The 13,057-nt window shown below is 41.8% G+C and overlaps 1 protein-coding gene across 1 annotated transcript in view; it reads right to left on the bottom strand.

The window, feature by feature from the left end:
* The window catches only part of LOC109918679 (hepatocyte nuclear factor 1-beta-like), a 94,026-nt gene extending 81,531 nt beyond the window's left edge, over positions 1-12,495 (bottom strand). The window contains exon 1 of the mRNA XM_048611706.1: positions 11,863-12,495. Within this exon, the coding sequence (XP_048467663.1) occupies positions 11,863-12,212 (350 nt within the window). The 5' untranslated portion in view covers positions 12,213-12,495. The remainder of the gene's footprint in view (positions 1-11,862) is intronic.
* Between the last annotated feature and the right edge of the window lie 562 nt (positions 12,496-13,057).

The raw sequence follows: 13,057 nt of genomic DNA, 5'->3' as shown, positions 1-13,057 counted from the left end.
ATTGGAAACAGTGGTTGAGAATTGGTTATTAAAAACTTAGCAGTTGCTAAGATTATTCCTGCTAAATTGCCATTGAGCCCTGCTTTTGAACTGTTATGTGCAACAGTCATGTCCCATTGATAATCAAATGTTGCTTTTAATGCTTGATGTAGGCAAGAATTATACATTGATAAGAGGCATTCATAGAAATTAGTTAATGTGATAGCCTCACATCAGAGGTGAGTGCATTTCCATCCCTGTCAAATCAGTCATGGTCAGAACAGCTCTATCCTCAAGCTTCATGGGCTGGCTGCTTCTGAACTACCATCTTCATTTCTAACAATCATCAAACAAAATGTCTTTCTTACAACATTTACATATACATTTTAGATATCAAGAACCTGGTAAACAGAAGCATTAAGTAGCGATTCAGAAGGAGAACATTTCAAATAATACTTTGATAATACTGAAACATCATACAGTCATTAGAGATGACTTAAACACAATCATCTGAATGGTCTCTTCTGTGCTGGACAATTTGATGTACACCATTAGACATGACAAGGTGGTAGGGGAATTATAGGCCACTGCAGGTTATGCCGCAATAATGATATCTCATACTGTTTTGAAATGCTTACGTTCAAATAGTATTTGCTTTCCCTTGACCACATTTACAAATTAGCATCAGAAAACTCAGTTGTCCATAGCATCCAACCACAGCTTTTGATCAGGAAACCAGGCAGAACACAAGAGCTTTGTTTGGGAAATCAATTCAATTGCTCAGTCACAACCAGATGAAATATTTAAGATAGTTCCTATTATAATTATCCCAGCTCTGACTGCAAAGATCTCTAACATTCTCAATGAGTGCAGGACAGCTTCTACTGTCTTTATTTCTAATGGAAGATTTAAAGCCCAACTTACAATGGGATTTCATATCATCGATTTATTAGATGCGGGAGGAATACCAAGCGATGAACAGCGCTTGGTTGAAATACTTACCCCATTAAACCCCGAGAGAAAAAAACTAGAAGATTTGACTCCTTATGAACTGACTGCAAATTCATTATTTTCAAGTATTTTTCTCTTTCAGGTTTTCACTGTATTGTCTGGCATCTGTTATATTTTAACCAATAAGTAAAGCCAATACTAGGTTTAGCCTGTATACACAGATGTCCATTTTGAAAGAAATCAGAGAAAGTGTGGAGATAGGTACCCTGCGTAATCCCAAAAACTATACCCCATAATTAAGGCTTAAAGAAAGACCATGCAGTTAAACATAACAATTCATAACCTGAGCACATTTGCAGATTATAAAGTTAATTTTCCAGGTGTGTTCATGTCAGGAAGCCTCCGAACTAGTGCACAACGAAATCCTACAAGCAGGAATTCAATAGTTTGCCCTTATAGTAACTTTTCTTGATTTATTATCTTGTTAGTCCTCCTTTATTGGATTCTGAATTTATCCCAGTTTCCAGGGCTATCACTGATATTTCCCTCCCCGATATGCTTATTGAACATTTCAATGCCTTTTACCCACTGTCCTCAAGACCCTTTACACCATCAATAATCATAAATCTATCAAATTCTCCGAGATGCAGGACAAACTTCTTGACAAACCGCGCAGGATGAAAATGATGCGTAAGGTGCTAAGCTGCCTCACTTATACGTAAGGCAAAATGGGTTGCAGTCACATACCACACAATGGGATCATGGTTACCCATACAACTACGCAAATTATGCAGTCAGCCCACATCTTACAAAGTCACAACTCACCACTGAGGATAAACAGAAGCCAGCAGAGGGAGTGCACAGTAAACACGAATGAACACACCTAGTCGATGGCAGTATGATGGAGAAGCTAAACAACAACTAAACAATGGATGACACATCTGAAGACTGAGAACAGCCAAGGGCAAAATCCACAGCTCCAGAAATCTGTAACATAACAAAATCTGAAAGAGTTGTTAAGCTACTGAAATAATATCTGGACTCTTAGACTTCTGTACGCAAAGTCTGCAATCTCTGTACAAATAAGGTGCAGAGCTGGATGAACACAGCAGGCCAAGCAGCATCATAGGAGCAGGAAGGCTGACATTTCGGGCCTAGACCCTTCATACCAAAACGTCAGCCTTCCTGCTCTTATGATGCTGCTTGGCCTGCTGTGTTCATCCAGCTCTGCACCTTCTTGTCTCAGATTCTCCAGCATCTGCAGTTCCTACTATCTCTGTACAAATAATATTAGCTTTTACCCAATTCTTATACATTTTCATACCCTTTGGAACACTGCAGGATAATGTGTCATTTTTCAACATTTAAGAAGTTCAACATGCAGATGACTTAAGTACCTAGATGTCATCACATAACCAGAGATCGTAATCAGGTGGCATTGTAGTACCCGACGCAAAAGCAGGTGTCCAGAGATTACTCTGTGCCAGCCTAACTAGAGATCACCAAGTTAGTGGAATCCACCTACTTCATCTCTGTTACATTTAGATACTACAAGAACATTCTACAAAGCCAATCTCAATTTTTTCAATGCTCCATATGAGAGACGTCGATTTGAATTTTGAATTCTGCCAAAATGTAAATAACACTTAAAACTCAACCCGCATCGAAATCAGCCGAGTATTGTACATGTTAAAGAAAAGACTCTGGAATAATGCTGCACTTACCAAACCTCGGCAGTTATCTCTCTCCAATGGCCACCAGTTACTGAAAGATCCTTGTCCTTCTCATTCTTAGGCATATCCCTGGTGCATACAGAAGGGCAAGGAACACTGCTGCCCTGGGGACCATGGCTTGGGACCCGGTTCAGGGCCTTTGTCACCAAACAATGTTCCTCAGACAGCCAAAGGCTGTACTGGCACACTGGAGATGACGTTGAATTTCAAGGTCAATGACTGCCCTCGTACTCCATCTAACTAATGTTGATATTCAGGGGACAGCATTCTGATGCAGGAGTAGGCTGGTAGAGGACCTTTGTCTTGTGGATAATAACCCATGGCCCAATCTCTCATCCATCTGGGAATGTGTTGGGAGCTCAGCCTCTCTGTCCATATAATACAGTCTGACAACAGAGGTTTGCATTGGTTCTGGAAGTGTTGCAGGTTGAACGGTTTTCCACTCATCCAGTGAAGTTCCACAGATATGGAGTGGGGCATTACAACAAGGAAGATGTGGAAGAGCACTGGTATAATTTCACACTGAACACTGGCGTCAGCCTTCTACAAATGACGGCAAGTGAACATTTTACAACAAAGATGTCCACAAGTCAAGGAAAATTCTAATGTACGGAGCAGTTCTAACGGTTCAAAAATCTTAAAAACCACAGAATTGCCTTGTGAGTGTGCATTTTCAGGAAGCAACATTCTTCAGATGTCCTTGCAACACAATGTCCAACCCAAGATTGAACCAGGCTATGTTTCGGACCTGAGGTGTGGGCTTGGCCTTTGCCAGAACTGAAGCCTGATTTTAGACCCCGCCAGGAAACTACGATCTCCGATTATAAGGACAGTTCCCACCAGAACAAGACAGGAAATGGCAAGAATAAACCATACCCAATGAGCCTGCTCCACCATTTAATACCGCCATGGCTGATTTCCAGCTTCAACTCCACTTTCCTTCCCATTACCCACATGCCTGATTCCCTGAGAGATCAAATAGCTGTCTATCCCAGCCTTATGTATATTTCACAATGAAGCGCCAACAAACCCCTGGGATAGATCATTCCAAACATTCACAACACTTTGAATGAAGCAATTTCTCTCTAAATATACAGCCCTTTATCTTACACTCTTCTTGCTCTTTAATACCTCAAAAGGAGCTCAACCTCACTCTGTTTACACTGTCAAGCCCCTCCAAAATCTTCTGAAATTTTCTGAAGAAGTGTCCAGACCCGAAATGTCAGCTTTCCTGCTCCTCTGATGCTGCTTGGCCTGCTGTGTTCATCCAGCTCTACACCTTGTTATCTCAGACTCCAGCATTGGCAGTTCCTACTACCCCTTCAAAATCTTGTCGGTTTCACACAGATCACCTCTCATTCTTCTAAACCCCAGATCAACCCACTTTACTCATCGTCTCATCATCGTCCATCCCTAATCTCAGGCACTCATTTAGAGAGCTTCACTACAAGTACATCCTTCCTTAGATATGGAGACCAAAATCAACCAATGTATTCCAAATGTGGCTCCAGCAAAGCCCTGCGTAATTGTAACAAGTCTTTTGTTCCTGTGCTTCAAATCCCTTTCAAACCTTTTACCTTCCTAATTGTATGCTAACTTTGTGCTTTTCTTGAACGAGCACACTCTTTGAAAAGCAACGGGCTTCATACTTTAAAAATGACATTCTACTTCTACATTCTTACAGCCACAAAATGTGGCTCAGTGGTTAGCACTACTGCCTCACAGTGCTGAGGACCTGGGTTCAATTCCAACCTCTGGTGACTGTCTGTGTGGAGTTTGCAAATTCTCCCTATGTCTGCTTGGGTTTCCTCCCACAGTCCAAAGATGCACAGGTTAGGTGGATTGGCCATGGGAAACTGCCTGTAGTGTCCAGGGATGTGTAGATTGGGTGGGTTAGCCGTGGGAAATGCAGGGCTATGGGAATAAAGTAGAGGGTTGAGTCTGAGTGGGATCTCTTTGGAGGGTTAGTGTGGGTGTGATGGGCCAAATGGGCATCTTCCACACTGTAAGGATCCCATACTATTGGATCATACCTTGCTCTATCTGCCATCATGTTGCCCACTCACTTAACCTATTTAGATCTTCTTGTAGCCTTTTCCCCATAGCTCACCCTTCCATCGATATTTGTAACACTTAGACATATTACTCACAGTGCCTTCATCTAAAGTCGTTAACACAGACTATGAAGAGCTGTTGGCTCAACACTGACACTGTTGACATTTCACCAGTGTCCAAATTGAAAATGCCCCATTTATGTCCACTATCTGCTGTCTGTTAACCTCTCCTCTATCCTTGTTAATACATTAGCCTGAATTCAATTAGACTTTATCTTGACTATTAAACATGTGTGTGGTATCTTAACTTCCTGACACTTTTTATCTCCAAGTTACATTCTTTCTCATGTGCAGTCTCTCCACTTCATAGGTGTCTCCACCCAGGGAGGTGTCAAAAGGTGGGGGGGGGGGGGTCTCATTCACTTCCTGAATCTTTATGCTAGTGGTTATATGGGGGCATTAGCAGAATGGTTGTTTTTGGACTGGTAGTCCTGGCAATGACAGTTCATATCCTATCACGCCATTGTGGGAATTTCAGATCTATTTAATGAACCGAATTGGAGTAAAAGCAAGTATTAGTAATGGTGACCACGGAATTTCCAGATTGCTGCAAAAAATCTAATTGGTTCAGGGGAGGCAATGTGCCATTGTTAACATGGCTGGTGTAAATGTGGCTGCAAACCCACTGAAATGTGATTGAATATTAACTATTCTCTGATATGGGCCTGGAATTCACTCAGTCAAATCAAAACTGCTACCACAGAAGGTGGCATCACCTCACCATCATCTCAAGGATGATAAAACAATGGCAATAAATGCCAATGACATGTGAATGAATGAATGAATCAATCAAGTAGTTCATTCCTATATTTAGCAACTAATTGTATGGACAGAAAATTAGTCAGATTCAGTTTGAGGCATGCATTCTACTTCACAAGCAATTATTGTAGCTACAGCAACCCTAAAGATCCATTTGCACCAGGAAGAGGGAAATGTGCTCATTGTGGTATTGACAACACCAAATTAAAGGTCGTGGCAAAATAAGGTAGAAAGCAAAAAAAAATGTAGAAAGACCTAAACAGGTTAGCGAATTGTCAGATGCAGTGAAATAATACATTCTGGAAAAAAGAATGTGAAAGGAAGCATAATCTAAACATCAAGATGCATATCACAGGAACAGGAAGAGGTTTTTAGCCCCTTGAGCCTGCTCTGTCATTTAATGAGAGTACGCCTGATCTGCAACTTCATTCAGAGCCTTTGTGAACAAAAATCTATCACAATTGGTCTATCAGTTGTTATTTGCAGAAGTCATTTCTGAGCTAAGCTCCTTTGAAGGAAGAAATGTTTCCTAATTTCACTCATGAAAGATACGCCTCTAAATTTTTAGACTTTGACTGTCATCCTCAATTCCCCAACAAACAGAAATAGTTTCTTACTATGCACCCAACAATTCCATTTAATATCTTGAAACCTGTGACCAATTCAACTCTTAACCTTTTTAATTTCAGGGAATCAACCTTAGTGTTTACAATCTCTTCACATTTGGAGTATAGGTATCATTCTGTCACCTGGACTCAGTCCAAAGCCAAGTCAGGTATATCCTTCCTAAGGTGTGGTGCCCAGGTCTGCCCACAGAGAATGCACGTTATACACTAGAAGATAACTGTATTTGAACAGAGCCCAAAGTCCACAATTCTGGTGACAGCTTTATTTCTGTTAATTACACTGCACAAAACTCACACCCTACAGATTACTAGCTTCTCATTTATATATAAGAAATTCAAACCTAATTAACTCTTAATTAATATGTCCACCATCTCATTCCTCTCATTCCATCAAGTCTCAGGTATTCTTTCTGACCATATTAGATGATAACAATGGAAAAATATACATCTTAGAAGGTGGAAAAGCACACAGAAAGAAACAAAACAAAAATGGCAAATGAGATTCCAGGTTGCAATGATTATATGATCATTAAATATAGAAACAAGGAGGTGACATTGAATTTGTGAAAGAAACTGGTTTGTGATATTGCTGGATCCCATTATTGGAAGAACATTGTAGCAATAGAAATGCTAAAACAAAGATTCACTGGAATAAACGCTAAGGGATAAAGTTGTGAAGAAAGATGTCCAAACATTGAGGCTTTTTCTGCGGCAAACAAGAAATCTTATTTGATGAGTTCTAATGGAAACTCTTCAATTTTATCAAATGATTTTGTGATTGCAATCTTCAGGTGCAAATAAAGAGTAGATAATGGAACAAGACCTTCGCAAGTTCCGTAATGGGAAGCGACCTACCCAGGCTGATGTTGACCCCAGCTATGGAGATGAAGATCGAACAAACAGAATCAGGGTTATCACGAGAAGAATCAAGAATCAAGTTAGAAAAGCTAATTAAACTGATGGTTATCAGAATGCAGTATGCTATGAGAATAATTTTCACCCTCACCTGCATGTAACTGCCACTGAGCCAGTCTGTTTTAGTTCTATATTCATTCACAGAGGCTGGGTATCGTGACCTGGGTCGGCATTTATTGCCCATCCCTAATTACCCTTCAGAGGGTGGTAGTGAGCTGCCTCAAACCATAGCAGTTATTGGGGTTAGGTACAGCCCACGTGGTTAGGAGGGGAGGTCCAAAATTTTCATCCAGCGACAGTGAAGGCACGGTAATAGTTCCAAGTCAGAATTTAGAAAGGAACTTGCAGATGGTATTCCCACGCATCTCCTGGTCATGTCCTTCTAATTGTTAGAGGTTTGCAGGTTTGGAAGATACTCTTGAGGGAGTCTTGGTGAGCTGCTGTGGTGCATCTTGTAGATGGTACACACTGATGTCACGGTGGGTCAGTGATGGAGTGCATGTTGAAGATAAAGAATATGATGCAAATCAAGCGGACTGCTTTATCCTGGATGGTGTCAAGCTTCTTCAGTGTTGCTGGAGCTGCACTCATCCAGGCAAGTAGGGAATATTCCATCAAAATCCTGACTTGTGCCTTATCAATGGTGGACAAGCTTTGGAGAGTTAGGAAGCGAGCTATTTGCCATAGGGTTCCCAGCCTCTGATCTAATTTCTGGCCACAGTATTTATATAACTAGTCAAGTGCAATTTGTGATCAATGAACCCTCGTTGAATGTCAAGAAGCAATAATTGGATCGTTCTCGTTGGAGATGGTCATTGACTGGCACTTTGATTTAACTTTGATTTCTCTTCACAGATGCTGCCAGACCTGCTGAGCTTTTCTAGCAATTTCTGTTTTTGTCTCAAATTCAGGTCTTGCTGCATTTGGAACTATATAAATTTATATTTTTCACACTGTAAAACAAGACATCATTTATTTGTTATTCTCTGTGCTTATAATCTTTCCATAAATGAACTAAATTTCAGTACATCATTTTAGAGGACCTTTGAAAACTAATATTTATGAACAGCTTTAAGAAAGAATTTACTTTCAGCAAAGTTAGAGGTCATGAAATAAATAGGACAGTAGCAATGTGGATATGAAACTGACGAAAAAAATCGAAAGGACTGTGGTTGCTGGAAATCAAAAACAAAAACAGAAATTGCTGGGAAGGCTCAGCTGGTCTGGCAGCATCTGGGGAGAGAAATCAAAGTAAACATTTCGGGTCGAATGACCCTTCCTCAGAACTGATGGTAACGAGGAAACGGTTGATTTTTAGGCAGAAGTTAGGGTGGGGGAGGGGTAAGAAGTAAAGACGAAGTGGAGATAGAACGCAAAGAGAGAGAAAAACAGTTAGGCAAGCAAAGGAATGGATAACTACCAGTGTAGGAGAATGGATAGCTACTAACAGGGACTATTAGTGACTAACAATGGATGTGTGTAATAGCAGACCATGTAATAACAAGGCCTGGTATGTGGGAGTAGGGGTATGGACATGGGAGAAGGTGCCTCAAGCCCTAAAATTGTTGAACTTGATATTGAAACTAGAAGGCTATTGAGTTCACAAGTGGAAAATGAGATGCTGTTCTTCCAGCTTGCACTGAGCCTCACTGGGGCACTGCAACAAGCCTGAGACAGAGATGTTGGTCAGGGAACATGGTGGTGTGTTGGCGTGGCAGGCAACTGGAAGCTCAGGGTCATTTTTGCAGACAGAACACAGATGTTCTGTGAAGCAGTCACCAGTCTACCCAGTCTGAAATTGACTGAATGGCCAGATCAGGAAGACATGGTTAGTACACATTAATTCAACCAGAGGTAGTGGAGTTCCCTTGTCTTGATGTATAATAATGGCCTAGACTTTGGTGCGCATTGTAGACTTTTAAAACCTGCAGATGACACAAAACTTAGAAACATTGTGAACTGTGTGAAGGATGTTGTAAAATTTTTAAAAAGGACATAGATAGGTTAATGGAATGGGCAGATACGGCAGATAACATATGATGGTATGAGGGGATTCATTGTGGAAAGAAGAATGTAGAATAATGGTCACATTTATATCAACAAATCCAAAAGGGGTGAAGGTGCTGAGGGACATGTACATGTGCATTAATCACTGAAGGAGACTGAATGGGTTAATAAAGCTATCAGAATCTCAGACTTTATAAATGGGAGAATAGGGAACAAAAGTAAGAAAGATCTGATACACCTGGTTCAGCTTCACCTGGAGTACTGTGTCCAATTCTGGGATTTACTTAAAAGGTGAAATTATTTTAGAGGGGTTGCAGAAAAAAATTTAGGGAAACAATTCCATGGATCATAGAATTCCCTACGGCATGGAAGCAGCCCATATGGCCATTCAGTCAATTTCAGAGTGGGTAGATTGGTGACTGCTTCACAGAACATCTATGTTCTGTCTGCAAAAATGACCCTGAGCTTCCAGTTGCCTGCCACTTCAACACTGGGTCCATACCAACCCTCTGAAGAGCGTGCCATCCAGACCCACTCCATCCCCCACATTTCCCTTGGCTAACCAAAACATCCCAGGACACTATGGGCAATTTAGCACGGCCAATGCACCTAACCTGCACATCCCTAGAAACAGGAGCACCGGGAGGAAGCAGAATGTGCAAACTCCACACTGACAGCCACCCAAGGGTGGAATCAAACCCAAGTCCCTGATGCTGTGAGGTAGCAGTGCTAACCACCGAGCCACCATGCCACCTCGATTAGGCACTCCAGTTATGAAGGCTCCCCTTGGAGAAGAGGCTGAGAAGTGATTTGATCAAGGTGTTCAAAATCACAAAGAAATCTGGGCAGATAGAGAGAAGCTGCTCCTGTTAATAAACAGGACCGAGCAGCAAAGGATACCCATTCAAAGGGCATTGGTAAAAGAAGCAATGCCTAAAAAGTGTGTGGAAGCCAATCCAATTGTAGCTTTCAACAGCAAATTGGATCAGTCTGAAGAGGATTAATTTGCAAGGCAAGGGAGTGGGACCATGTGATCTGTATTAGTAGAGGGCCAGCACAAACACAACGGGCCGAGTTGCCTCCTCCTGTGTGCTGTAGCCATTCTGTGATTCTCTCGTTCTATTCCTGGATGAGCAAATGCACCCACCAGGAGCCGGCTCAAACACTGCCACTAGACGTTTTGACATGAGAGAAATTCTGTTCAGCAATTCTTTAAACTGCAGTGTAAAATGCATTGGGTCTACCTGAAATCAAACAGAGAAAGGGCTCTTCTGGCATGGTGATAAGTGTCCCAAACTCTGAGCCAGGAGGCCTGGGGTCAAGTCCCACCTGCTCTAGAAGTGTGTCATAACATTTCTGAAACAGACAATTTCTATAACATAGAGCTGCAGATATCTAAACTCGACTTAAACAGCCTGGAAAATACGGTGAAAATGTTCTTGTTTACAAAGCTAAACATTTTGTACTGCTTCGCTCAAATAAATACGTACAAATCCTGAACTACTTTATTTTATTGAACTGTTGGGGTTGAGTTACAGATAAAACTTGCAGCCGGAGCAAAGTCCAAATCTTGGAACAAACAACAGCCCTGTTTTGGCGTGTCTTTTCCTGCTTTTACACACTGCGCTTGTACTTTTGTCTGGGTGATGCCAGATTTACTGAAGGGCTGTGGCCTGGCGGTCTCCTGCCTGTTAATCGCTAGCCCGGTTAGCCAGCGAACCCGGGCTGCGGTTTATTTACTGTCTGTCCCCAGAACGAACCAAAACAACACTTTCACCCACCCTGCAAGCTGCCAGCCTCGCTAACGAAACGTATCCAATTCACAACAACCTTACTCATATAATCGATGTCTTGAAATCACAATCGTCAATAATCCTGACCGCCAAACCCATCTTTAAATAAACACGTACTGTTAACTGTTCACGACCTGTTTTTCAATAGTCAAACTTGCTTTAACCTCCTGGAGAACCTTGCGATTCTGAAGGTTTGCAGATGTAATGACAATGCGATAATTTATTATTTAGGGCTGCTCAAATATTCGATACTTATTTAAAACTCTTCTTGTAGTTTGCTCAACCGACAGAATTCATTAGTACACAAGACAAGCCATGCACAGACGCACCCTAGTTGTGAACAGGCCTTTTTAAAACAAAAAGTGGATTGGGAAATCGATTATTTTCTATATTAACCCGCTTTGTGCAATGTTTTAATGTAACCATTTAGCCAGGATCTGTAACAGACATTCCTTTTAACCCCCGGTGAAGCTTCATCATTTCATTTTTAAACGAGATTTCATTATATATTCAATCAGAAGGAATATAAAAGGGTAAACATTAATCCCCTTTTACATGCCTCTGGCCCAGACTTTGACACAGTATCGCTGAGTGGTGTGAATTTGTTACAATTACCTTGCACGAAGGGATATCACAATTGTCATCACTATTACACACAAATTAATTAATGACAAACTTTAATCTGAACAGTCACTCCATATCTGTTACACTTCCGGACGCCCTGTATAATCAGTAGTTAATGATCAAATATAAGCAAAAAGGGACGGCTATGCTCTTGCAGTTTATATTTTGCAAAAAGCACAAAGAAATAACAATGACTTGGATAATTAGTAACCAGTTGTGGCACGCCTAATTCAGCCAAGCGGTTTCCCATCACACTTGCACAGAATGGGCTGCTCAAGATCAGGGGAACATTGCCTGCAGCAACAAGCTTTCATCTCAGAACATCAGCGGTAGGGAAAACAAATAGGAGGGGGTTCCTTACTGGAGAAGTTGTTCCACGATCGCCCTTTGCTGAGCAGCTTCCTCGGGGCTGAGGTTGAGCGGTTCCTTCAGGATAGCCGGAGTGTCGTAGTCATCGTCACCGTCCTCTGAGCTCTCGTCCCCGGAAAGTTTCTCGGGGTTGCTGTGGCCGTTCACCAAGGTCGGCAGGGATTCGGGTTTGGAGCCATCGTTGGGGAGGATGCTGAGCGCCGCGCCCTGAGCCTCCTCGGTCTGGCAAACTGGATAAGGCTCCAGTTCCTGAAGAGCTTCGACTAGGGTCTCCTTGGTCAGCCCAGAGTCAACCAGTGCATTGACCAGCTCCAGCTGCAAGGCGGTCAATTTGGTCACCATCTCCCAGCCCTCCCCCGCAAAAAAACCCAAATTTATAACAATCCACTCTTCCCCCCCCAACCCTTTTCAATTCCAATTTATTTACTCCTTCGCCATGACAAGATCTCTCTTGATGTTATTGGAACTCTTCCCACATGTTCAGCTAAATGGCAAGCTCTTCCAAAAACAAGTAAGTCACCAAAACCATTGCTTTCTACACGAGAAAGTGACCTGCTTTGGTCATCATCAGCGTGGCCTCGGTTCCTCTGTTTACATTCGAACTGGGCACATTTTCCTGGGTTCACGTTTATCCATCCGCTCCTGCAGCCATTGGACTTTGGACCCCATTTTAACCGTTGTACAAAGTGCATGGAAACATGTCAAACACTCAAACTGCACTCAATCGTGCCATAAAAAAAATCGTTTCCCTTTTTTTGCATCAACTCCCCCTCCCCATCTTTCTACATCTGAAAGGCATGAAATAATAAAAGCTTTTCTTACAAAACCAACTTCTTTTTTCATAGTTTCCCTCCCACCACCACCATCTCTGTTTAAATATTTATTTTCAGCTCATGTTCAATATTGATCCAGATATCAGACCCAATCAGCTGCTCTCTTAACCAGCCATCCATTTGAACTGGAAGCTAGGTACAATGGTCACAGTGGTGTTTTCTGGCCTACACCCAATTGAAGCAGGCTTACTAACTCTCCTCTCATTCTGGTCATGTATTGAATGCAATCTCCACATTGATTGAAAGATGCACAGCACAGAAACAAGAAAGGAACATATGTAGGTCCTTTCACAATCTGAGGATTTACGTGCCAATGCTGTACTGCTTTTGATGAAGTGATGATTTAGGGCATTT

This window comes from Rhincodon typus, chromosome 24 (assembly GCF_021869965.1).
Source record: "Rhincodon typus isolate 14 chromosome 24, sRhiTyp1.1, whole genome shotgun sequence".
Lineage (NCBI taxonomy): Eukaryota > Metazoa > Chordata > Chondrichthyes > Orectolobiformes > Rhincodontidae > Rhincodon > Rhincodon typus.
This window is presented reverse-complemented; position numbering and strand designations above follow the sequence as displayed.